The sequence below is a fragment of the Capsicum annuum genome, unplaced genomic scaffold, assembly GCF_002878395.1.
Source record: "Capsicum annuum cultivar UCD-10X-F1 unplaced genomic scaffold, UCD10Xv1.1 ctg4748, whole genome shotgun sequence".
In the NCBI taxonomy this organism is placed as follows: Eukaryota; Viridiplantae; Streptophyta; class Magnoliopsida; order Solanales; family Solanaceae; genus Capsicum; species Capsicum annuum.
The window spans coordinates 1,535,134-1,561,590 of NW_025855126.1; the positions used below are offsets into that span (position 1 = coordinate 1,535,134).

Here is a 26,457-nt window from a genome sequence, read left to right on the forward strand (position 1 = left end):
TTAAAATAACCCCCGTAAATAAACCCCGTAATTTAACTTTTTTTGTAGTGTATATTACACCAACAGGTATTATGTTCATCTCATTACCACATATATTCTCCGTCCACTTCAATATACTCTTACGCATTATTCATATCTAATGATATGGCTATGGACACACATTATATATCTTCAGTACATTGATTTGTTCCTCTATATATAAGATTATAGTACTCAAAATATATACAAGTGATCACCCTCTCGCAGAGCAGCCAAATCCTCCACTTGAGAGCCATTGGCCATGACAATAGTGGTTCCTTTTCTCCCAAACTTACTTTCTGCATTCACCAAATTATATATTCTAGTTAGACATGATTATGAAAAACTTTTTGTTGATTCGAAAAGATTAAAGATCATACAATACAAAAAAAAGGTAGTTACAAACTTTGTGCTAATCTATTGCTATATAACTTGTACCTAACATAATTTTTTGATATTCTGTGGCTAATCCGATGCGAAATAGGATTAGCACCGGATTCTGTTATTTGGCCGAAGGATTAGTATGTCGCTAATCCACGGTTTTTTAGTAAGCGTAAATCTCATATGAGAGGACAAATGGAAATGAAAGGGTACTAGACGAATTCAAAATGTTACAGGATGAATTCGACAGAATTCAAAATGTTACAGGATGAATTCGACAATTGATCTTTCAAATTGAATATACTAATTACCTGCTATAGTTAGGAGATTTTCAACTGAATCAGGAAGATGGATTAGTTTTCCTCCATTTCCACCTGATTTTGGTTTATGATTCGGGTGATATCCGTGAATTATCACTCTTGTAGGAGGTTTCTTTGACAGGTCAGTAGTTGTGGCTACATCTGCAGTATGCAAAATGACGGATTAGAATCCTTCAAGTTAATTAAATCACGGATAATTAATATTCCATCACATATTATTAATTTCCCTAAGTCATGCAACTTATAAGGGCACATCAATTTTCTTAATAAGTCAAGAAGAAGAAAATGTTAATGGCAGTTTAGCAGCAATGAATGAGCCAGTTAAACACTACACTCAAAACCGTACATAAATTAAGATGTGAACTAATTGTTAAGATTCAATTGAATCCATTGGTTGAAATATCATACCACGCAAACTATAATTTAGGGAACCTCTTGCAATCTACAACTGGTTGCAGAACTGATAATTAATCTATATCTTTTTAAAACCAAACAGAATCGACTAGCAAATTACACCTCTCCATGATTTATATCTCCAAAAATTCAAAGAATTATATATGAGAAATAGAGCTACAAAATCCAACTGTGTTGGAGTTTGATTTTAATAATGATCTCTGTCTATGCAGGATAAAGTTGAACACCAACATCCAAAAGGAAACACTCAAGTGGCAGCTGTCTTAATCGGAAAAGAACCAAAGTTTCAGCAAATCGAGTACCAACATCAAAAACATCTGGTGTCACTTTGATTTTCTGTGCTTCACATTGCTTCTCTATTTAGTCATAATCTTCTATTTAATAGCAACTTTGACCATAATTTGAGGAGGTACTGGATGCTTATCTCTTTTTTATATGAATGCAAACTTCCTTTGCGAGCTTACCATTTTCTTGATGGACTTGACCGGCATGGCCCTTAGCTCCGTCTTCATCCAGTGAGGCTTCCTGCAAAACAATGAGACAACATAAAAAAGTTGTTCAAAAGATTTGGACTCTGCATCTGCATTGCTTGCAGTTATAAACTTAGCTTGTTCTGCATGTTAACTATGCCACTAAAGAATAGAAATCTTAGTAACATTTTGGCCGTAGGTATGGACTTAAATTTGTTAGTAAATTTTATTTAGATACTCGAATTATGATATGTTGTGATGAGTACTTGAACAATGTTAGAAATTAAAGTGTTTCTATTAGCAATTCTGACTATAATTTTGAAAATATTTATGAACGTATTTTCAAGCATCCATTAGATATATAAGTTAACCACTTATAATATGTCACCTCCTTTAATTATATGCATAGCCTCAATACGCTATAAAATCTCATGCTTGTCTCAAGTGATGCTCAAGTATATGATTAAAGGAGGTAACATACCTTATGTGACTATGTAATGAGGGCTCAAATGCGCACAAAACATGATGCTAATATGTCTAATAGAAGACGTTATTATATGTTCAGGAGTTCAACGGGAACATGTCATATTTTGAGTACCTACATGAAATTTAGTAATAAATTTAAAAGATTATCGATGTATTTAGCCTTTACATTTTTCACTAACATAGCAGCACATCCTCAAATTAAGTAGTGTATGAATTTAAGCTGATCATATTCAGTTTAATTGATTCCATATACAGGTTTTGCAAGTTAATTACAAGAAAATAAATACCTCGTTAATTAAGTCATCTAGAAATTCTGATACTAGCGGCATCTCTGCTAGCTCTTCATTTTTCAATCCCTTCAAATGCTGATATATAAAGCCACAAATTAAGATCAACAAACAATAAGTGTGAAAATCACATTTCTTCAACAAATTAAGTGACTTTCTAAAATAATCACTATTACGCTAATTGAGTGACTACCGGAGAAATCTATACAAGGGAAAATGGATAATGCACCTGAATAAAATTAGTGAGGATTATTTTTCCATCTTCTTGAAGTGGCTGTACCAATTGCTTGAAATGATGATGACTAATACGAACAACCTGGGAAAGCCTTTTAGTTCTCACAGTGAAAGGCTGAGGGATATTGAATATCACACCTATTTCTCCGAACATTTGTTGAGATCCCAACTTTGATAGAAACTGTCAACACCAAGAATAATTGATTTTTTTTTTGTTAGAAGAATTATTATTAGACATATATAGTCAATTAATTATGAATAATCTAAGGCCTCTCGATTATGCCAAGAGTTTTATAGTCATATTTGTCACTCAGCGGTAGAGCTACGTAGAGCAAAAGGGTTCAATTGAATCCCGATTGTTGAAACATTGCTGTGCTAATAATGCAAAAACAATTTTTTTTGGTTCTAATGAATAATCTTGACACAAGGAAAGATGCAAATGTGGAGTTACGATTTGAATATCATGGATTCTGGATACAACGTCAATGGTAGTAATTGGATTTTGAATTTAATTTTTGTGCATATATTATGAATGTTTTAATCATACAAATATAAAGTTTATATAAAGCTACTAAGGTCTACCGAACCTGTTATATACTACCTCTATCCATAGGAAGATTCTAGTGTACGCTGGTAAAAAGGATCAAAAGTTGTTTTTAAGTCACACGTTCAAATTCCCTGTTCAATTCCAATTTTTAGGGGGAGATACGTTTTACCCAAACAATGCCGAATCACTATTTATTTTTGTTATTCGGCATACATAAATCATACATATCGTACATGGTTATACATATATTATACATCTTCGGCTATTTTCTCTCATCTCAACTAGATTTTTATAATGTTAAACTTCAAAAGAGAGGAGAAATAAGTACATACTTGTTCCATTCCGTTCTTGTATGTTACAACATCCTGCAGTAGTAAGTTAGTGAATGTATCTTTTATTTTTCTATATATCTAGTGCAAATTCAAACTTGACTAGAATGAACGAAAGGCACGTACCACAGCCCCAGATACGAGAATGTAGAAATCTGTTGGTATCTCATTCTGAATAACTATATCCACTTTTGGAGGAAAATATTCTGCCTTTATTTCTGATACCTATAGTATAAAAATAGAAATAAGAAAATAGTATATTACTTTGTGACATTCGATCAAACACACATAAATTGAGATACAAATTACCAATTGGACTATAAAGTCGTCGGAGACTCCTTTGAAAAGGTGGGTATTTTCTAGAGTGGTACGAAAGAGCTGCTGTGAAATACTAGATCTGATAGCTTTGGGTAAATCTTCTAAAACTTGTTCTTGCTGTAGTTCTGCAGTCTTGAATTTCAGGGTCAAATGAGCCAGCATTTGCTCTTTTAGCCCTTCTGGAAGTCTATTCTTCTTTGCATACCTCAAAATCTCATTGATTGCATCCCTCTGCATGCATTTATTAAATAAAAAATATGTCGTTCTCACTTCTACTTCTATATATAGTTTAGCACATTTGTTATTGTTACTATAGGGTCCAGAAGCACCAGGAAATTTTACTTATTATATTAGTGTCAGCTGGAGAGTCGGTGAACTTTTATTGCTCTCCGTTCAGCCTTGTCCTAATAGGTTTTATGCTACGTCCATTTGAGCTTGATCTGTTTGTTTAATTGAGACCTTAAAATGCAATCGAATTCTCTGGTTCAATTGTTGTTTTGTTTCTGTATTTCTGATTTATTCACTAGGTTAGTTTGGTTGGTTCTTTGCACCCCGTTCTATTGTTGAACTATATTTTGATTCATCTTATTTTTTCAAGGACTTCATAATTGCGCCTGAGAATTCTTTTTTAAACTTACTAAAAGGAAAAGAATGTCACAAAAAATAGGATAGAGTAAATATTACATACCATGACGAAGGTTCGGACAGCGGTATGGACAATAAGGTTAGTCATGTTGCCAATTAAGTAGGCAGTAAGGCCAATGTTGAAAAGCATGTAAAAAATGGTGAAAATCTTTTCTTCAGTATTCACAGCATGGAGATCACCATAGCCAACTGTTGTGAGGGTGACAATAGACCAATACATGGAATATGTGTATCCTAGCCAGATACTTCTTGCCTTGAAATCAGGTATATTTACTCCCAACCATGTAGAATCTGAATTGTGATATCGTGTTGCCAGCCAGTAATAGAAACACCCAGCTGAATGCACTGCAAATAGTGTCACCTGTCATGCAATACATTCATATACAGTTAGACTTCTCTATCGTATTCATCCCTGAGGTTGGAATGGGAAGGTTTTGCAGTAGACAAAGCAATGGAACACCAATGTAGTGGAACAGATGCAAGAAACAAGTTGAACGACTTGGTCCATCACCACTAGCTTTACCTGCAGATGCTGATATTCGTTGACTTTGATGACACAAGCAATGTAAGTTAAGGAAATTATGATGCTGATTCGACACATGAATTCCTTCTTACGAAATGATACCAAAAATAGATGATTCCTTGGAAGGAAAGGAATTAAAAGGAAGGAGGCAAACGTGACCAAATAGGAATGGGATTCCTCAAAGAAGTTACCACAAAAGAATGAGATTCATTGGAAAGAAAAGCAAGCCGACTTAAAGAAAGCAAAGATCTACATCTATAAATACACAAAAACTTTCATGAAGTCGTTTGCACACTCACAACAAGTAAAGACAAAATCAATGACTGAGAATTGAGGTGTAGCGTGAAGAACTCTCAGAAGGAACAGATGCACACATAGCAAAGTCTAGCTAGAGTTTAGCTTGATTGTATTAGGATTGTTCTTCGAGTTGTAATCGTTTTGATTGCATAGTTTCATTGTGTTATAAACCGGAATAGGAGTTAGTCATCAAGTTCGGATAACTTGAAGGCTTGGGAACACAAGACTTGGGAGGTTTGTGTGTTAATAGAAATTAGAGTTTATAATTTCTTTGGGGTTATAGAGTTATTGAATTCAATAGCACTGGGCTAATACAAGCCCAAACACAGACATGAAAAAATTGTAATATTCTTTGTACATTTAGCCCACACTACTACTAATTTTATTATGTATACTGGTAATCTCAACAGGATGTGTGAACAACTCCCAGTAAGAACAAATGCATACATAGCAAAGTCTAGCTAGAATTTAGCTTGATTGTATTAGAATTATTCTTCAAGATGTAATTGTTTTGATTCCATAGTTTGAGTGTGTTATAAACTAGAATAGGATTTAGCCATCAAGTTGGGATAACTTGAAGACTTTGGAATACAAGCCTTGCTAGAAATTAGAGTTTATAATTTCTAGTTATTGTTAGGAATTAGAGTTTATAAATCCTTTGAGGTTGTAGAGTTTGTAATAGTTGTTTGAGAGACTCATTGATTTAGTGAATTTTGGGTTTAATCCTGTAGAGATGCAGGTTGTAGTTGTCAACACATATTATGAGTTGGGTGTTTTCCATGTGAGAGTTTGTATTCTTAAGTTTATTGTTTTTATTACGTTGGTGGAACACGTTAGATAACTGAATCCATTCATAGAAAATAATTATCAATAATTTACTAAACTTGTAGTGCTTGTAGAATATCACTTAATAATAATATTTCATTATAAAAATCTTATTTTATGTGAAACCAATTTCAAGGTTACGTTACATATATGTTTTCTATGATACCATGTTGTTGTAATAGCCAAAGAAATACGAAAACAAACAACATCCACATGAAGAGGTCTAACTATATATGAAGTTGAATACAGTCATGCCCCTATTATATTAGTTTTCTCCCTATTTTAATTTAAGTTTTTTAATTTTACTAGGCACGAAATTTAAGAACCTAATAAAAAAAATTTATGTCTTGTGGTCTTAATAAAATTAAAGATGTGTGTAATATATGATATATTAACATACTCTTTGAATCTTTTAATCTTAACATGTCAGACGAAACTAATATTGGAATCAAAAAATTACCAAATATAAATTTTTTAAAATAGAGAAATAATATACTTAACATTGGAATGGAGGGAAAATTGAGTTTAAACGTTGTCATTGTACAAATATTTTACACTATCATGTCATCAAAAGGGTATTTGTAAGTAAGCCTTCTTAAAATGTCAGCATCATGATCTTGTAACATTGGAATGGAGGGAAATTTGAGTTTAAACATTGTCATTGTACAGTTTTTTTACACTATCATATTATCGAAAGGGTATTTGTATTTAAGTCTTCTTAAAATGTCAGAATCATGATCTTGAAAATAAGATATACTATCGCTTATCGGTTACAACCGATAAAAATGACCTCATTGAATAGTTTTTTTAAAAAAAAAAAATTTATAGTATAAATAAATCAAACATATATCATATAGGTTTTAAATTACACACTGAGAATACAAATATTTTTCTTACATTATCATTAAATTTTACATAGCATATTAGATCACCATTTCTACAGGGATTGCCAATTAATGTTTAACACAAAGATTAGCCTACATACTTGAAGTGAACTCTATCATAATATATGATCAAGTAAAACCAATAAATGTAGTGTACAGCTAAGACGATGAGCACTTACACAAATAAGTTTACAGTATCTTGTCCAGAAATAGCTGAATCGAGTGTCTTTCTCCAATCTGGAACGAAATGCAAGAGATTAGTTGATCAAGATGGCGTTTGACCAAGCTTATAAGTTAAATAAATGGCTTATAAATATATTTTCAGCTTATTATTATGTATTTGAGAAATATTTAAGTGTTCATATGTCAAGTAGTTATAAGTAGAGGCGGACATATCCATAGTTTAGGAGGTCACTGACAACTTCGAAAAGAAAGTAGGCATATATATGTGTTACTGTGGATATATCTTAAATAGCGCACATATTTTAGTACTAACGTTCCTAGTAACAAACATAAAAGGATTTCACTGGTTCTTTTGGATTGCAGCACATATAGTGTAATTTTTTATGTATTCGGGTACAAGAATCTGTATTTAGGCACAACAATTTCAACACTAGTTCAAGTTTAAAATAAGAACAATATGAAGTACAAAAATACCCTCAACACAAGATCAAAGTGATCTTTCTAAGAAATGTGTTTTATTTTTTCAGAAATTAAGATGAAACAGAAATATAAAGCCAAGTCCCCCGACTTCACGGAGTGTCCTTAAGGAATAATTTTCCTCACTGTACCCGAGGTTTTGGAATCTTTGTCCCAGGATAAAATGACTTTCAATCCAACTATAGTGGTAACTCAAATAATTGGATTCATCGAACTCACTCAACGATTTGATTGATCACAAAGAATGTTTTGAAGGCAAGAAGAGTTTTTATTTCAGAAAATTTTTCATTCATTTCTAAATCTGTGGATGAAAGAAGGTTTATATAGCCATCAGATGCCTCTTCTGAAAGGTGGCAATAGTTCACTTAAAAGGTGTATCTTTTGGAAGAGTCATGTCTGTTCATTCGAAACATTGTGTTTTTTTCTGAACAGACACAACTATCTGAACAGTCACACTTTTTCCAAAACAATATGTCTTTTGCTCAAAGGTTGTGTCCCTCTATTTTCCATTCACACCAATTAAACCCAACAATCCCCCACATGAATGGGGAATGACTATTTTTTAAAAAACTTTACGGACAAGTATGTGATCATCAAGCAAAGACTAATTGAATCTGGATAAGTGGGTTTCCCTTTGAACTTTCCGTAGTGAACATGCATCGAATGCACTCGATCAATCGGTAGATTTGATATCTTTGAACCGTCGAGCTTTAATGTATACCTAGACAACACATGTCAGCCTTTTACCATTTATGGTTTTCACAGTTTTGTTCTTTTCAGCCATGAATACGTCCTGAGTTCATGAGGGCTTAGAGAAGAGGCCTTTACTGACATTCTCCTTGAAGTGGCTTCTACTTCGCCCTCACATAGGTGATTTCTAATGTTCAATACTATAGATTAAACTATTTGGTTAAATCTGCTAAATTTAGATAATCATTAAAAGACTTTTCACTTTAAGTCTTATCCTTGCTTACTAAACATTGTCTACATCATGAGAATGGGTTGAGTAATTGACAATGTTGAACATGTCAGACACAACTTTGTTTGATCTCCTTGAACGTAACTTTTGAGATCTCCAGTCTGCTAGGTAGAGTTACCGCCATGCTGATTTGTCCTAGGCCTTAAACCCATTTCCTTGGATGTCCTTTCTACTCCTTCTCTAGATAGACCTTTTGTAAGTGGATCCGACACATCATCATTTGACTTAACATAGTCAACAGTGATAATTCCACTAGAGAGAAGTTCTCTAAAGGTATTATGTCTCCGTCTTATGTGACGAGATTTACCGTTGTACATCATGCTCCCTGCCCTACCTATAGCCTCTTGGCTATCACAGTGTATACATACTGGTGCCACTAGTTTGGGCCAATATGGAATATCTTTCAAGAAATTCCAAAGCCATTCTGCTTCTTCACCGGCTTTATCCAATGCGATAAATTCTGATTCCATAGTAGAGAGAGCAATACAAGTTTGTTTGGATGATTTTCAAGAGACTGCTCCTCCACCGATAGTAAATACATATCCACTTGTAGATTTTACTTCATTCGATCCGGTGATTCAATTGCATCACTATATCCTTCAAGTACTACAGAATATTTATTATAATGCAAAGCATAGTCTTGAGTGTATTTTAGATACCCCAAAACTTTTTTCATTGTCATCCAATGAGTTTTGTTGGGATTACTTGTGTACCGACTCAACTTACTAATAGCGCATGCTATGTCCGGTCGTGTACAATTCATTATATACATTAAACATCCCAATACTCTTGTGTACTCCAATTGTGAATCACTTTCACCTTCATTCTTTCGAAGTGCAAAGCTCACATCCAATGGAGTCTTCGCAATACCACATTCCACTCTTGTGTACTCCAATTGTGAATCACTTTCACCTTCATTCTTTCGAAGTGCAAAGCTCACATCCAATGGAGTCTTCGCAATACCACATTCCATATACTTGAATTTGTCAAGTACATTTTTTATATAATGAGATTGTGACAATGCTAACCCTTGTGGAGTTCTATGGATTTTTTATTCCTACGATCACATCCGCAACTCCAAAGTCTTTCATATCGAACTTACTCTCGAGCATTCGTTTCATTGCATTTATGTCAGAAATATCTCTACTGATGATCAACATATCGTCCACATATAAACACACAATGACTTGGTGATTTGGAGTGTCTTTAATATAAACACATTTATCACATTCATTTATTTTGAATCCGTTTGCCAACATGGTTTGGTCAAACTTTTTATGCCATTGTTTAGGTGCTTGCTTTAGTCCATACAATGACATAAAAAGTTTACACACCTTTTTCTCCTTTCCTGGAACCACAAAACCCTCAGGCTGTTCCATGTATATTTCTTCCTCCAATTCTCCATTTAGGAATGCGGTTTTCACATCCATTTGATGGATTTCAAGACTATATACCGCCGCCAAGGTAATTAACATTTAAATCTATGTTATCCTTGTTACTGGCGAGTATGTATCAAATTAATCAAGGCTTTCTTTTTGTTTGAAGCCTTTTACTACAAGTCTTGCCTTGTATTTGTCAATGTACTATCCGCTTTCATTTTCCTTTTGAAGATCCATTTAGAACCTAAAGGTTTATTTCCTAGAGGAAGATCAACCAATTCCCATATATGGTTGCTTATTATTGAATCAATCTCACTGTTGACTGCCTCTTTCCAAAAGGCTGAGTTCGAAGACAACATCGCTCCTTTAAATATTTGAGGTTCATTTTCTAAGAGAAATGTTACAAAATCTGATCCAAACGTAGTAGAAGTTCTTTGATGTGTACAACGTCTTGGATTCTCTTCATTATGTACATTCTCACTTAGTTCATCTCGAGGTCGTTTAGATCCTCTACTAGACTGTTCATGTCTAGTTTTATAAGGATAAATGTTTTCAAAGAATTCAGCATTATCTGATTTAATTACCGTATTTTTATTTATATCCGGATGTTCAGATTTATGAACCAAAAATCGATATGCTTTACTACTTTTAGCATATCCTATGAACACACAGTCCACAGTCTTAGGTCCTATCTTAGCCCTTTTAGGCATAGAAACTTGGACCTTTACTAGACACCTCCACATTTTGAAATATTTCAAGTTGGGTTTCCTTTGTTTCCATTTCTCATAAGGAATTGATTGTGTCTTAATATAGGGAACTCTATTGAGTATACGATTGGCTGTAAGGATAGCCTTCCCCCATAAGTTTTGCGGTAAACCAGGACTTATAAGTAAGGCATTCATCATTTCTTTCAAAGTTCGGTTTTTTCTTTCCGCAATTTCATTAGATTGAGGTGAATACGGGGCCACAGTTTGATGGACAATTCCATTCTCTACACATACTTCGGCGAAAGGAGATTCATATTCCCCGCCCCTATCACTTCTTATCATTTTTATCTTTTTCTCTAACTAATTTTCTACTTCAGTTTTGTATTGTCTAAACGCATCTATTGCTTCATCCATACTATTTAGCAAGTAGACATAATAGTATTTAGTGCAATCGTCAATAAAAGTTATGAAATACTTTTTCCCACCACGTGATGGTGTTGACTCCATATCACAAATGTCAGTGTATACTAAGTCTAAAGGATTGGAATTTCTTTCAACAGACTTATAAAGATGCTTTGTATACTTTGATTCCACACACGTTTGACACTTTGATTTATTGCACTCAAAGTTTGGCAAAACTTCTAAGTCAATCAGTTTTCGTAATGTTTTGTAATTAACATGGCCTAAATGTTCATGCCACAAATTATAAGACTCAAGCAAGTAAGAAGAATTTGAACTTTTATTGATGGGATAGCCTTTTCCTACATACACTTCTCCTTTGCTAATTATAATTTTTTCAGAAACGGTTACACATTTGAATCCGTTCTTGTCTAGAAGTAAAACAGAAATCAAGTTCCTATGTAACTCCGGAACGTACAAGACATTGTTAAGTGTTAAGACCTTTCCTGAAGTCATTTTCAAGCCCACTTTTCATGTTCTTTCTACCTTAGCCATAGCGGAGTTAGCCATGTAGATCATTTCATCTACTTGAGCCGGAGCGAATGACGAAAACAACTCTTTGTTGGCACACACATGGCGGGTGGCACCAGAATCCATTCACCATTCGCGAGGATTCCCCACCAAGTTGCATTCTGAGAACATAGCACACAGATTATCAAATTCTTTATTAGACTCAACCATATTAACTTGGTCCTTTTTCTTTTCTTTCTTAAGGCACAACAATCCGTGGACTTATGGCCAATTTTGCCACAGTTAAAACACTTTTCATTGAATTTCTTCTTGGGTTGATTGCTTTCTTGTTCAACTTTCTTCCTTTTCTTAGAATTATTTTGGTCATCTTCTACAATATGTGCTCTATTAATTATAGAATTCCCTTTTGATCTTCTCTCCGCAGCCTTATTATCCTTTTCAATACGCAGTCGGATAATAAGGTCTTCGACATTCATCTCCTTGCGTTTGTGCTTCAAGTAGTTTTTGAAATCATTCTACATAGGTGGTAACTTCTCAATGATCACTGCTACTTGAAATGCATCATTCATAATCAAACCTACAAAACAATTTATATGAGTAGAAATAACATTTTCAATTTGTTTAACTAAGGTATTTTTCAAAGATATATACCTTCTACTAAGAGATCATGGATGATTACTTGCAATTCCTGAACTTGAGAGACAACTGATTTGCTATCTATCATTTTAAAGTCCAGAAACCTTGCAACAAAGAATTTCTTAATTCCCGCATCCTCTGTCTTATATTTTCGTTCTAGTGCCCCCCACAATTCCTTCGATGTCTTAGTTCCACTGTAAATATTGTAGAGGTACCACTCAAGATATAATTCCTACAAAGGAAGTTTAAGTGCTTCCAAGCCTCTACAATCATGAAATGCTCTTTGTCCGAGGTTCCCTCGGGTACCTCAGGAGCATCCTCACTAGTGAACCTTTGAAGGCATAGAGTGGTGAGATAAAAGAACATCTTTTGCTGCCATCGCTTAAAGTCAATGCCCGCAAATTTTTTGGGCTTCTCCGTTGGTGCTATTGGTTGCGGAGCATTTGCTCGACTTGTTGAGGTAATACTCGTCGCCCCCACAGTCGTAGTCGCATCTTGCATTTGACTTTCGTTAGTCATTTTTCTGTCACCGCAAGACAATAAAATTTAGTATTTTCAGAATACTATTTATAAAGTTAAACAACTTTAAACTCTTCTTCTTGTTTCTAGTTAACAATGAAGTTTTTATGACTTCCAATCGTCAACCGAATGATCTTTAACTTGTGATGAAGATTTTATGTCTTCGAATCACTAGTTAAGTTCAAACGGAGTAGAAAGCTTAAAGCGTTAATCTCCAAAAATAAGCAATACAGATTCTACAAGGATTATTCCTTATGATTGTTATTTTTTATGTATTCGGGTATAAGAATCTGTATTTAGGCACAACAACTTCAACACTAGTTCAAATTTAAAACAAGAACACTATGAAGTACAAAAACACTCTCAACACAATATCAAAGTGATCTTTCTAAGAAGTGTATTTTATTTTTTTCAGAAATTAAGATAAAACAGAAATATAAAGTTAAATCCCCTGAATTCACGGAGTGTCCTTAAGGAATAATTCCCCTCATTGTACCCGAGGTTTTGAAATCTTCCTCCCAGGATAAAATGGCTTTCAATCCAACTTGATACAAGAAAACCAAGGAACACATGAAATTGGCTCAAAACAGTCCAAACATACTCCAAAAACAGTCCATTAATTCAAAGAATCGAGGACCCTTTTGAAGACCACTCTCAGATTCAAGAATGAAATACAAGAACGATAATATAACTAGGTGTTTGACACCTTTTGCAGCCAACAACAAACTAAGTTAACAACACAAGATGAAACAATAATGGGAACAACAACAACAACAACAAAAACGGCTTCACAATACAAGATACAAAACGGATACAAGATTAGAAATGAAAAAAGGATAGATAGATAGACCACATGAAGGTATAAATAATGTTAAGAACCCAAGAATGGTAACTCTTGGACCCTTAACACTACACACAACAATAAACCTATCTCTTACAAAGACACAAGATTGGAATCCACCTCCCAAGCATCAATGTTTCCAAGCAAATGCAAACACAAGTGATTCTACACTTGTCTAAGCCCTAATTTCGGTTTTAGGTGCCTCAAAGAAAGATGACTTGTCTTTCTTTGTCTTGTAAGACTTACAACTTCATTCATCAACTAAGTAAATAAAACCCTACATGTTCCTTATATATTATAAAATGAATAGAAGTTAAAATGACCAAAAGGGCCTTCAAAGAGTAGACTGCCCATAAAGTTTAAGTTATGGGCTGATTTTGGTGTGTTTAGGGTCTCTTTTACACTTAAATTGCACACACCAAGTCTCGAGACCAACGCGCACCCTTATAAGTTCATATCCGTGATTATTCTTGTATCACAACTATAGTGGTACCTCAAATAAATGAATTTGTCGAACTCACTCAACGATTTGATTAATCATAGAGAATGTTTTGAAGACAAGAAGAGTTTTTATTTCAGAAAATTTTTCATTCATTTCTAAACTTGTGGATGAAAGAAGGTTAATATAACAATCAGATACCTCTTCTGAAAGGTGGCAATGGTTCACTTAAAAGGTGTATCCTTTGGAAGAGTCACGTTTGTTCATTCGAAACATTGTCTCTTTTTCTGAACAGACAACTATCTGAACAGTCACACCTTTTCCAAAACAATGTCTTTTGCTCAAAGGTTGTGTCCCTCCATTTTCCATTCACACCAATTAAACCCAACATATAGTAGGGTCACTTGGGTTTAATTCTCAACTTAGCATTTTCCTAAAGAGAAAATAGTCAAAAGCACCTTTGCCCCAAATCCCAACTATACATATACTTTGCGGGGGTCCTATGATCCCCTGAACTATTTAAAACACAAATTATAGCACCCCTAAAAGCTAACATGGCAAGAGAGTGTATTTCACTTTCTTTATACTCTCTTTAAAGAGAGTGGGAACGAAAATTATTTATTAAAAAATTATTTTTAATATTTCTTTAAATAAATATATATAAGTTTAATTATTATTTTTCTTTATTCATTTTCTTTCTTCTTCTTCTTCTTCTTCTTCTTCTTCTTCTTCTTCTTCTTTCTCACAAACGAAAAACTTCAAGAATACATCAATGGCATCCAAGACTAATTTATCATCTTCCTCATCTCCAAGCACAAAATCGATTGGTTTCGACTTTAAGATCGTCGAAAATTTTAAAATGAGTATTGTTCATTGTTCCAACTCCAAGGTCGTCGAAAATTTCAAAATTAATATTGTCCATTGTTTTAGACTTCAAGGTCGTCGAAAATTTCAAAATTCTCTATTGTTTCCGACTTTAAGGTCATCGAAACTATTAAATTCAGTATTGTTCATTGTTTTCGGCTTCAAGATCGTCAAAAATTTTGAAATTGGTATTGTTCGTTGTTTCCGAATTTAAGATCGTCAGAAATTTAAAATAATGATATTATTCATTATTTCACACTTCAAGGTTGTCAGGAAATTTCAAATTTGACATTGTTTATTATTTCCGACTTCGAGATCGTTGAAAATTTTAAATTCGATATTGTCCATTATTTTCCACTTCAAGATTATCGAAAAATTATTTACATAGAAGTAGCTATAATAAAGTTTGAAAAGAAAATGAGATGAAAAGTAATGGTGAAAAAAAAAATGGTGAAAAGTGATAAAAATGAAGACGAAAGTAAATAAAAATTAATTTTAAACAAAAAAAAAATATGTGTAAAAATGTGATTGATGCGTGTATTGCACCGCCTCCTCTAAAACTGGGTATATCATTTTTTGGATGTAATAATTTCACTTTAAAATAGTTAGGGGCATAGGACCCCCGCAAAGTATACGTGTATAGTTAAGATTTGGCATAAAGATTGAGGGGCTTTTGACCATTTTCTCTTTTCCTAAATTTTACTTCCTCCGTCCCAAATTGAGATGACATATTGATTAAAAATAATAATTAATAACATACTTAGTTTACCATAATAAACCTATTAAATGATGTTTTGCATTTTAATTTGAAGAAAAAGTAATTAATGCAAAGGGTAAAACATGAAAAAAAAATTATCTCTTCTTAATTAATGAAAAAAGAAAAGTAAAATGAAAATCAAATTAAGAAATTTGAAACAAATAATTTGGGATGGAGGGAGTATTTTATTTGACATTTTATTAGTCACATCTGAAATTGTGCATATTGGTTATTTTTTTCTTTAGTTATCAAGAATTCCACTGCAAACTTTATTGTAAGTAATTGATATGTATATGTTATTAATTAGAAGAAAGATTTAAAAGAGTTTAATTTCTGTTACAAAGGATTCTACGTTAGATAAACTTGATCTGCTATTGTAGATTATCTAATTTTTTTTTTTCCAATTTTATGTAAAAAAAATTAGGTAGAATATTTTGTACATTGATATACAAAACTTAAATTCATTTTTAAAATATGTTTCTAATAAAGATAGTACTCCCTTTCTTTCAAAATAGTTGATCCTTGTTGACTTGACATTCTCCGAAAATATTTATTAGTTGTTTGCTTTACTAAATTGGTCTTATTAATTATGTTTTAAAAATATAAATTTGAGTGTATACACTTTGTTTTGTCATTTAATAATTAAAATAATATTGAAATAACATACTAAAATCTTCTTAATTTCATAAATGAAACAACTAAATTAAAACAAATATTTAAAAAAAAAACGCCAACTATTTTGAAACTAATATCCACGCCACTTTCAATTCTTGGGTCTCCCCTGTTTTAAGCAAAATCGGCCAAGACTTTCAAGTAAAAAAACATTCTGATTTTTCAGCTTATAAACATTATTGATTTAATTAAATCTTTTACTACTTTTTCATATTTTTTTCTAATTTGCAATACCTTTCGGAAACGAACTTCCGGATTTCCTTTCACCGCTTATCCGTCATTCTTCCTTTTTCATAAAAAAAAAAGTACTTTAAATTTATAAATTTTAATTTTAAAAATTGAGAATATTTTAACTATTTTAACAGAAGAACAGCTTAATAGCACTTCTATTACCAATTTCAGCATTCTTATTTAAACATATAACTACTTGTTTATAAAATACTTAGCTATTAACCATAAACTAACACAATGAGCATTGTACAGGAGTAGGTACCTTGAGAAGAATTTACTAACACGGCGCAGTCGCCAGAGTCTTAGCAAGTTGAGGAAGCCAAAGACTTGTGCTCGGCTCGTTTTCCCGCTGATGATCCGGTATATGGTTTGAAATGGTAGAGTTGATGCTACATCCATTGGAAACCGTAGATGTGTAAGGTACCTTTTTACAAACACAGGGAAAAAAAAAATACTGATTGTTATATCCTCACTGGCTAAAAAGGGTAGAATAAGAAAGTTTTACTGTCACTTATAAATTTTTCGGGTTTCATCTTTTGTATATCTCGAATCGAAGGCAAGGTCAAGTACTTTTTCAACTGTAACTTTCTTCTGGTGGCAATCAAATCATCTCATTTTAAGTAAGGCAAGGTCAAGTCCTTTTTCAAATGTAACTTTCTTCTAGTGGCAATCAAATCATCTCATTTTAAGTAAGAATTGAACCAAAAAAAATTCATAATTGAACCAAAAAAAATTCATACGAACAAAATGCGAGAACTTGATATTATGTTGTCACGTTAAAAACTTTACTAAATATTGGGACCAAATAAAGATAGATAAGTGGGGGGTTACTATCAGAACTGTTTTATAAGGGCATCGGTTTATGCCAACACTTTTTAGCTAGTATAACAAAATGCTATCATATAACATAACAAGAAATGAGATTTTGTTATGAAATAACTAAGAGTAACACAAGAGCAGAGAGATAATAGATAATAATTTTTATTTCTCTTCAGGAATTCTTGAGGGTGATTTACAATGAAGGAACCTTCTATTTATAGGTAAATTTATTCCTAGTTTCTCACTAAAAGATACATACTTCAAATCCTGATAGATATCAACTAGATCTTGAAAGATTTTGATAAATATTCACTATAATGTAAATATATTTATAACATTCCTCCTTGAATGCCTAATTGATAAATAATGTGCCTCGTTAAAACCTTACTAGAAAAAAATCAAATAGGAAAAAAATCTAATGAAGGAAAAAAAAGTACACATCTCTAACAATATGCATATAGGCTGCCTCATTAAAAATCTTACAAGGAAAACCCAGTGGATCAAAACCTCGTAAGGAAAAAAGAGTACAACACGTATTAACTCTCCCTAGTGAGAACATCCTTGAACCTTTGCATCCCAATCTTGTGCACCACCTTCTTGAAAGTTGCAATTGGAGGAGACTTGGTGAATAAATCAACCATATTGTCACTTGAACGAATCTGTTGCACGTTAATATCACCATTCTTTTGTAGCTCATGTGTATAGAAAAATTTTGATGAAGTATGCTTCGTTCTATCTCCTTTTATGAATCATCCATTAAGATGTTTTATGCATGTTTCATTATCTATGTATAAAACTGTGGGTACATTGTCAAATAAACCACATTTTTCTCGAATGAGATGTATCATGAACCTCAACCATACACATTCTCGGCTAGCTTTATGAATAGCTATTTCATAATAGGAGTTGGGGCTTTCTTCGCCAAGCAGAGCGAGTCGAGCATAGCTAGCTCGATTCGTTTCACTTTCACTTAGATACGTATCTTTTCGTTCAACTCCGCCAGCAGCAGAGGCAATTCGATTCCCCTGGCTGGAAAAGATGGTCCGGAAGCTTCCTCTCAACCATACATATTCTCGGCTAGCTTCATGAATAGCTATTATCTCATCATAGTTCAATAAAGTGGCTAGATAGACTGTTTTGTATATCTCCAAGATATGACAGTACCACTACATATTAGCATATAGCTTGTTTGAGATCGAATTTTATGTGAGTCAGATAAGTACCTAATATTAGAATGACCGATAAGATCGGGACTGTAACCTTTAGAATAAGATAAGCCCATATCGGTAGTCTCTTTAGGTATCGTATATATGTTTGATCTCATTCCAATGTCTCCTAATAGGAGCAGAACTATATCTTGCTAACAAATTAACCATCCCTATACTAAATTTGGTGGATACTTATTTAAGGGTAGACGATTGTGTGTTCCCTTAAGTTCGTAGAGAGAATTATTTGTGAGGAAAGCACACTATGGCGGTCTCATGGGCTATTTTGGGGTCGAGAAGACCCTCAGAATTTTGGAAGAACAATTTTATTGGCCTAGAATACACAAGGATGTGGCCCGAATTTGCGGTCAATGTGTTGAGTGCAAAGGAGCCAAGTCATGGCTCTAACCCCACATGTTGTACACCCCATTATTCACCCCTTTGCGCCCTTGGCTTGACATATCAATGGACTTTGTATTAGGATTGCCAAAAACTTGAAGGGGGAGGGATAGTATTTTTGTCATGGTGGATTGGTTTTCCAAGATAACTCACTTTATTCCTTGTTCTAAATGTAATGATGCGCTTAGTGTAGCTTCTTTGTTTGTTGATGATGTTTTAAAACTTTATGGTGTTCCGAGGACCATAGTGGGTGATAGGGATTCTAAATTCCTAAGCTACTTTTGGAAGTCCATGTGGGGTAGGCTCAGTACTAAGTTGTTGTTTTTGACCTCATGCCACCCACAAACTGATGGCAAACGGAAGTAGTAAATAGAACCTTAGGGTCTATGCTACGGTCTATGGTTAAGGAAAAAATGACTTCTTGGGAGGAGCACTTACCGTTGATTGAGTTTACTTATAATTGTATTATACACTCATGCACGGGGATGACACCCTTTGAGCGTGTATACGGCACCAACCCCCTCACCCCTTTGGATTTAACCCCTTTGCCAAGTGATCTTGTGATAAGATTAACTGGAAGCAAATGGAAGGTGAGGTTGCGGTTGGAGAAGGAAAACCAAGAATTTGCGAGCCGAACCAACAAAGAAAGAAGAAAACTTATTCTTAAATCGGGAAATTGGGTGTAGGTGCACCTAGGAAGGATAGATTCCCATCTAAAAGGAATGCTAAGTAGATGCCGCGGGGTGATAACCCATTCCAAGTATTAGAAAGAATCAATGACAACGCCTACAAGATTGATCTACCCCCGGAATATCAAGTGCACAACACTTTCAACGTGTATGACCTCTCTCGGCTGGAAACAGTAGAGAATGACAATGATCTGAATTTGAGGAAAAATTTCCTTCAAGATGAAGAGGATGATACGGGAATTCCTAGATCGAGACCTTTCACACGAAGTCAATCGCGTGAGTTACAACGACTCCAAGCCTTGTTCACATCCTTGGCCGTATGTGAGGCCCTAGTGAGCCCATCTAAGGGCCTATACTTATTAAAGTGTGAAGAGGCCCAACAAAACATCCCAAAACACCCACTTAATGTCAAGGGTATTTTGATCTTTTGTCCTTCCTTTGTAATTGACCATATAAACCATTTATTAGGGCTAGTCTTTTAGTTAGTTCATTCATATTTTGGAAGACAACAAAACACTTGTAATATTTTGGAACTTCTCTCTTCCATTGGAGAAGCCCCAATTTAAAAAAACTCACTAGTAGAGTGATGCTAGTGTTATCTCTTGGATAGAAACTAAGATCTTGGGGTTCTTGAGTTCCTCTTGGTTCAAGTAAGAACTTGGTATTGATATTCACTACTCTCAGGGTCCTTTCTCATTTTTAGGGTTCTTAAATCTTTGAATATTGTATGTCAAGTTTCTATCTCTTTTGTAATCTTGTTAACTTTGTGTTGTTGAGTCTAAAGTCTAGTGAAGCCGTGTGGGGCTCTTTCGATTCACTAGCATTATTGCCTTGTTATTCATCTCATTTTCTTGTTCAAAACACAGACTCAAAGTCTAGTGAAGCCGTGTGAGGCATATTTCGATTCACTAGCAACTTATTGTTCATCTTGTTGTTCTTGAGTTGATTGAAATCTCTTGATACACACTTAGCTTTGTATCAATTGAGCAAGCAACTTTATGAATGCCAAACTACAGATTGACAATAAACGTACAAGTGATCATATTATATCAACGCATCTTAATAGATCACATAACTGGTGAACGGGCCCATATTCACCTTTTAAATTTTCAGATTTTAAGGGATCCAATCCTAATATTAGTTGGTCCAACTTATCATGAGAACAAACGACATAAACAATTCTTGAAAAATCTTTTAGTTCTTCAATACATGTCTAATACTCAATATGCACATTTTCGGAATGTAGCAATCGTTTATGTCAATTTATGAACTTTTATACTAGTAAACTTCAAGTTTACCATGACATGTATCTTTTTGCTTTAGTAAATTTCAGATTTACTATTACATGAATAAATTTTTGAATTTACTACTTCAGAAGTAAATTTCAAAATAACTCTTCTCAATTATTCAGCCTCTTTCGAAGGTGGGTTGTTATACCATCACAATTAAGTGCACATTTACATTAATAAACTTCTCATTCTCCAGGAATGGAATATAATCGTGTCTTAAGCCTATCAAATTCTGATAGCTTATAACCTCTTTCGTGATATTGCTACTTCAGGAGCACATCGAGGCATACGTGTCTTTCAAAGTATATCATATATTGCTACCACATTTACTTCAAGAATGAAGCAAATTGTCATCTTTCCCACTTATCATATATTGTTACCGCGTTCAATTCATGGAGTGAAGCATATTTAATAGGACACATGTCATGACATTTCACCAAATACACATTATTTTGCCTTAGCCATCATATATCATCAATATGGTGCATTGAGATTCAAACCCAATGTCTTACCCTCTTAATGAGATGAGACTTAAATTCTCATCATATCTTTTAACAATATTGTTTTTCATGAACAAATCTAAAGCATAAGTGGTTCCAAAACCAACAATTTTTCCTCAATCCAATAATAATTATATCATTAGTAGTAAAAGACAAATAACATAAGAAATTACTAACATTGAAATTACCTTATATTGTTATAACAATTTATTTAAATAAAAAATGGTGACTAGCTAAGGCAAAAGCAATTAGCAGCAAATCACATTCATATAATGTAGATTTTTTTTTCTTTAAAAATTAATTTCAAAACAAGCAACAGTGGCCGTATAGATGCGGGTTATATATTCCTTTTACAAACTCATTATTATCGTTAGTCATCAAATCCAATTCCCAATTTACTAAAGTGATTCATCGCGTAGATATATATCTTACCATACCAAAGATTCAAGCTTACCATCGGACTAATTAAAGTAGAGATGTTGTGCTGATAACGTGTTATGAAATAACTAAAAATAAAGAGAATAGTAGAGAGAAAATAAATAGTAATTTTTATTTCTTAAGGGATTATGAGGGGTGATTTACAATGAATGAAACTTTTCTATTTATAGGAGAAATCTACTCTTAGTTTCTCACTAAAAAACAAATACTTCAAATCATGATAGATATCAACTAGATACTTCAAATCATATAGATACTTCATCAAATCATGATAGATATAATTAAATCTTGATAGACATTCACTATAATGTAAATACATTTATAATAGATTTCAATTTGTTTTTTTTTTAAAAAAAAAAAACTTGATCGTTACAGTGAAATATTAATGACTTGACTGTTATAGAGGGGTCTACTGTACCTGAAAGCAATTTTCTTGTGTTCTTCAACGAGCAAGTAAGTAGATTTGTCCAAGTACGCAACGAAGAAAGTAAGAATAATGTCAATAGCAAAGAAGGCATCGACCACTAAATCAACAGGCAAGAGTGCTCCGGTCGATGCCTTGCTGAATGCTAGCTCAAAGGGAGATGACCATGCGGAGTACACCACAAGTACAACCAGAAATGTTTGCCACAATCTACATTTGTCATACGTTAAACAAAGTAAGCGAAAAGTGTATCTGTCCTCTTGGTATAGTGAATATGCCTTTGAATCCAACAAGCACAGAATACTGCAGCTTAAGAATATTTGCACTCTTCTACCATTTCTTTTTCCTCAGCTTCGATATAGTTTTATTTTTTTTTGACATTGAGGTTGAAAGTTGAAGCAAAAGTTGAGAATATAGGTATATTTGTTGATGTTGCCTACGTAGGTCGGAGGAGTGTATATGGGCAATTAATGATGAGAACTTGATGAAGAGAAAAATTGTACTTGAAGAATCTTATAACGAAAATATTTTATACACATTGTATGATGTTTAAAAGAAAGTAAACATTACTTTGAGGAACGTCAAAAAGAAAATTAACAATAACTTAGTTCAAGAAAATACTAGTTAATCATATATAATTGTGAAAATATATTGTGGCTTCAGAGATGTTCAAATTAAGCGGACTCGAATTTTTTTTAAAGAAATAGAAAATACTTTTAAATATTATTATTTTAAATTTATAATATATTGTGCATAAAATATCAAAATGATCTTTGAATTTTATCATCTTCAAGAGGTCATGTACTAATATTAAAAAACTAAAAGTTATTACTAATTATAAGACTAGAATAGGTATGATGTTTAAACTAATATTCGGAAAATGAAAACGAGATAAGAAGTAAGTTTTGTATCTTGAATGAATAAAGTGTCGAAAGTCTCGATGAGATCCGTTTAACATGGTTTTTGATTAACATAAAGTCAAAGCACTGCTCACTATAGCTTCTTTAAAGGCCCTTAAATTTAGGCTAACCATGTCACTAAACAATAATCTGTTAATCTATACTTCTCCATTCCAAAATAAATAAAATGTTGAATTTTTTTTTAATGTCCAAAATAAATAAATTATTTATTCTTTAAGAGACAAGTTGAATTTATTTTTACAATTTTACCCTTTTATTTAATGAGATCCTTAAGTAATTCACATTTTTTAGGGGAGTAATTTAAAAATAATTAAAAGGGTAATAGTGAAAAGTAACCTAGAATCTATGTCCTAAAAAGATATTTCTTAAGTGGTGTGTCATACTCAAACAATTCAATTATTTTAGAATGCAAATAGTATGTTATTTAATTTTACTTATCAAGTTTGAAAAATCAAGAAATAATTTTTATTTATTTTAATTAATTTACCCTTGTAATAACTATAGTCATTACCCAATGTACTTTTTTAAATCATTGAATTTATTATTTTCAAAGAGTGATATAGTAAAATTATTATTTTATTTATTGTTTCGTGTGTTGGGGGGGAGGGGGAGGGAGAAGAACTGAGGGAGTACTCCCTCTGTTTCAAAATACTACCTTCATTATTTCTAGTGTGGATGCACTCCTTGTGAACAACCAAAAATAAGAAGTGTTTTTAGTAAATTATTCTTAGCTACGTCTTGAAAAAGAAAGGCTAATTAATGATTCTAGGGTATGAAACAAAAGTAGATTTGAAAGAATAAGATCAATTCGTTTTTGAAATCTTAAAACGTAACAAAATTAATTTTGAAATAAAATCAAACAGTTAAAAACACTACTTATTTATTTTAAAAAGGAGGGAATACGTGATATTGAGAAAACCATTCATTTTCCTAGAAAGTTACCTTTGGAAAGATTTAAATTTACACCAAAAAGTCTCCCTAACAAAAGTAAATATACACCAAAAACTCCATACAACTCTCACCCGTGATCAAATTAGTTCTAACTTCTAACCACCACATGCTAAACTTAGTGGTGTCAGCTCTCACAGAGGTGAAGCCAATATCTTATTTTTCTCTCTTTCGGCGATTACTCATTTCATTTCAAGTTATTTTTCATGTTTCTCTTTATAGAACCCTGAACAATACATTAGACAGAAGGGTTTTAAAATTTGTATTGAGTTAACTAATACAAACAAATTAAAACTAAAAAAATACTTATCTCATAAAGTCACATTTCTTCTTGATTTCAATTTTTTTTTTCCAACAAAAAAATAATTTTCTAAATAATAACTACAATTAGTTGATGACGATATGAAGAAATAAGCGACGATAATTACCTGTATCTACGATCATAAGGAGCAATAACAAATCTCTTAAGCCTAACAGAGCTTTCACCCATCACTGTTCCAAAAGCTGGCAACAGACTGCTTGAAAGTGAAGCTAAATTTCTTATTTCACCGCTCGAATGCCGCCGGAACAATAGTGGCGTCGGAGACCTCGTCTCCGATAACCCCATCGGAGACCTTGTTGTTTCCGATGCTGACATTTTTTAGCTGACGAAATAGACAGAAGAAATTTTTAGAGGTGAGTTTGCTAGGAATATGAAGGAGACTTTAGTTCTTTTTTCTTGTTGGTATATATATTATGACATGTTGAGGTAAGGGAAAGTAGTGTTAAGCATCATCCAGTAGTTAACCAAAAAAAAAAAAATAGCATCATCTTGTAGAGTAATAATATTTTAAAATACAGATAACTTAGTTTTTATAATAGTGAGAGAGAGAAAAGAGTTGACATTTATGTATAAATAAACATTATCTTTGATCTTTAATTGATGTACTAAACTGGAAAAGTTGACAAGTCCAAGAAAAGAAATATATATACACACATATATAAAAAGCTAGAATGGAGAAATTTATAGGTAAATTTTACTATGGAAGTGGCTCAACCAACAAAAATTGAATGAGGCTCCACTCTATTTTTGCCACTTAGATAGTAGACCCATTTGCTACTTTTCATATCATTTACTTTTTTTTCATATTTCATTTTCTTAGTTTTTTTCATACTTAATTAATATTTAACTTCTAAATACACAATTAAATGTTTGATGTATTTAACTAAAAAAACATTAATAAATACACAAAAAAATTTGATACGCTAATAAAATTGTTGAAATAAAAAATAATTTATTATTTAACAATTAAAATGCATATAAAATTATATTTAGAATTCAATTATTATTATTTGAGTGAATAAAAAATATATTAATTAGTCCTAATCTTCATCTTTTTAAGCAGTTATGAAGTATTTAATAAAGAATATCAATAAACATATTTTTTTTGTTAAAAACAACTGAAAAGACTTTCAAAGTTTAAACTGTTAATATTAAAAACAAGTTTATCATTCAATATTTTTTTAATAGTAAAAGATTAATTCAAAATACAAATTAATTTTTGGTTGTGTGGTTTCCCACTTTAACATATAGATCTACCAGATCAGATTATTTTCAATAAATACAAGTTATTTATTTAGATAGAATGTGTTGATTAATTAATTGACCAAAAAGATCACAAAATTTCAATAATTTTTAAGCTAAATATATATTCAAACAAATTTTAATTTTTAAATAGCATTTCAATTTTAACTTTAAATAATACCTATTTTCTATTTATTACCAAATCCATGTTCAAAATGCCTACTTAGTTGCATAGCAAAATGAAAAGGAGGGACTAAAATAATTTTGTCCCATTAAAACTTAAGTCCGTAGAAATCATCGAGTCTCTCAATTTATTTTTGCTAATTCATTGTTTTAAAATAGATTTTTTCACTAAAGACAACTATTGAGCTATATATGAGCAAACCTCATGACTAGTTTCATAATTTTAGCCGAAAAAAAAAACTCGAAAACTTGATTTTTTGAATTTTAAATTTTAGAACAACAATTTCAAATAATAATAATTGAATTCTAAATTTAATATTTATATGCATTTTAATTGTTAAATAATAAAATTATTTTTTATTTCAACAATTTTATTAGCGTATCAATTTTTTCTATATTTATTAGTGATTTTTTTAGTTAAATACATCAAATGCTTTATTATGTATTTAAAAGTTAAATATTAATTATGTATGAAAAAGACTAAGAA

The 26,457-nt window shown here is 32.4% G+C and overlaps 1 protein-coding gene across 1 annotated transcript; it reads right to left on the bottom strand.

Annotated features, from left to right (window-relative positions):
• LOC107876619 (potassium channel KAT3) lies at window positions 1-25,048 on the bottom strand. Its single transcript, XM_016723505.2, has 13 exons — window positions 24,652-25,048; window positions 22,350-22,565; window positions 16,855-17,016; window positions 7,158-7,215; window positions 4,493-4,810; window positions 3,796-4,035; window positions 3,613-3,711; window positions 3,490-3,522; window positions 2,606-2,791; window positions 2,377-2,454; window positions 1,598-1,658; window positions 711-860; window positions 1-317 (listed from the first exon to the last, which is right to left on the bottom strand). Exons 1-13 carry the CDS (start codon window positions 24,858-24,860, stop codon window positions 214-216), a joined length of 1,914 nt encoding a protein of 637 aa, XP_016578991.2. The 5' UTR covers window positions 24,861-25,048; the 3' UTR covers window positions 1-213.
• Window positions 25,049-26,457: the final 1,409 nt, after the last annotated feature.

Coding starts and splice junctions, on each gene's coding strand:
- LOC107876619 (XM_016723505.2), bottom strand. CDS start 24,860: ATGTCAGCATCGGAAACAACAAGGTCTCCGATGGGGTTATCGGAGACG. Junction 3,523..3,612: donor TTCTCGTATCTGGGGCTGTG/GTACGTGCCTTT, acceptor TTACTACTGCAG/GATGTTGTAACATACAAGAA. Junction 2,792..3,489: donor ACAAGAACGGAATGGAACAA/GTATGTACTTAT, acceptor TGGTGTTGACAG/TTTCTATCAAAGTTGGGATC.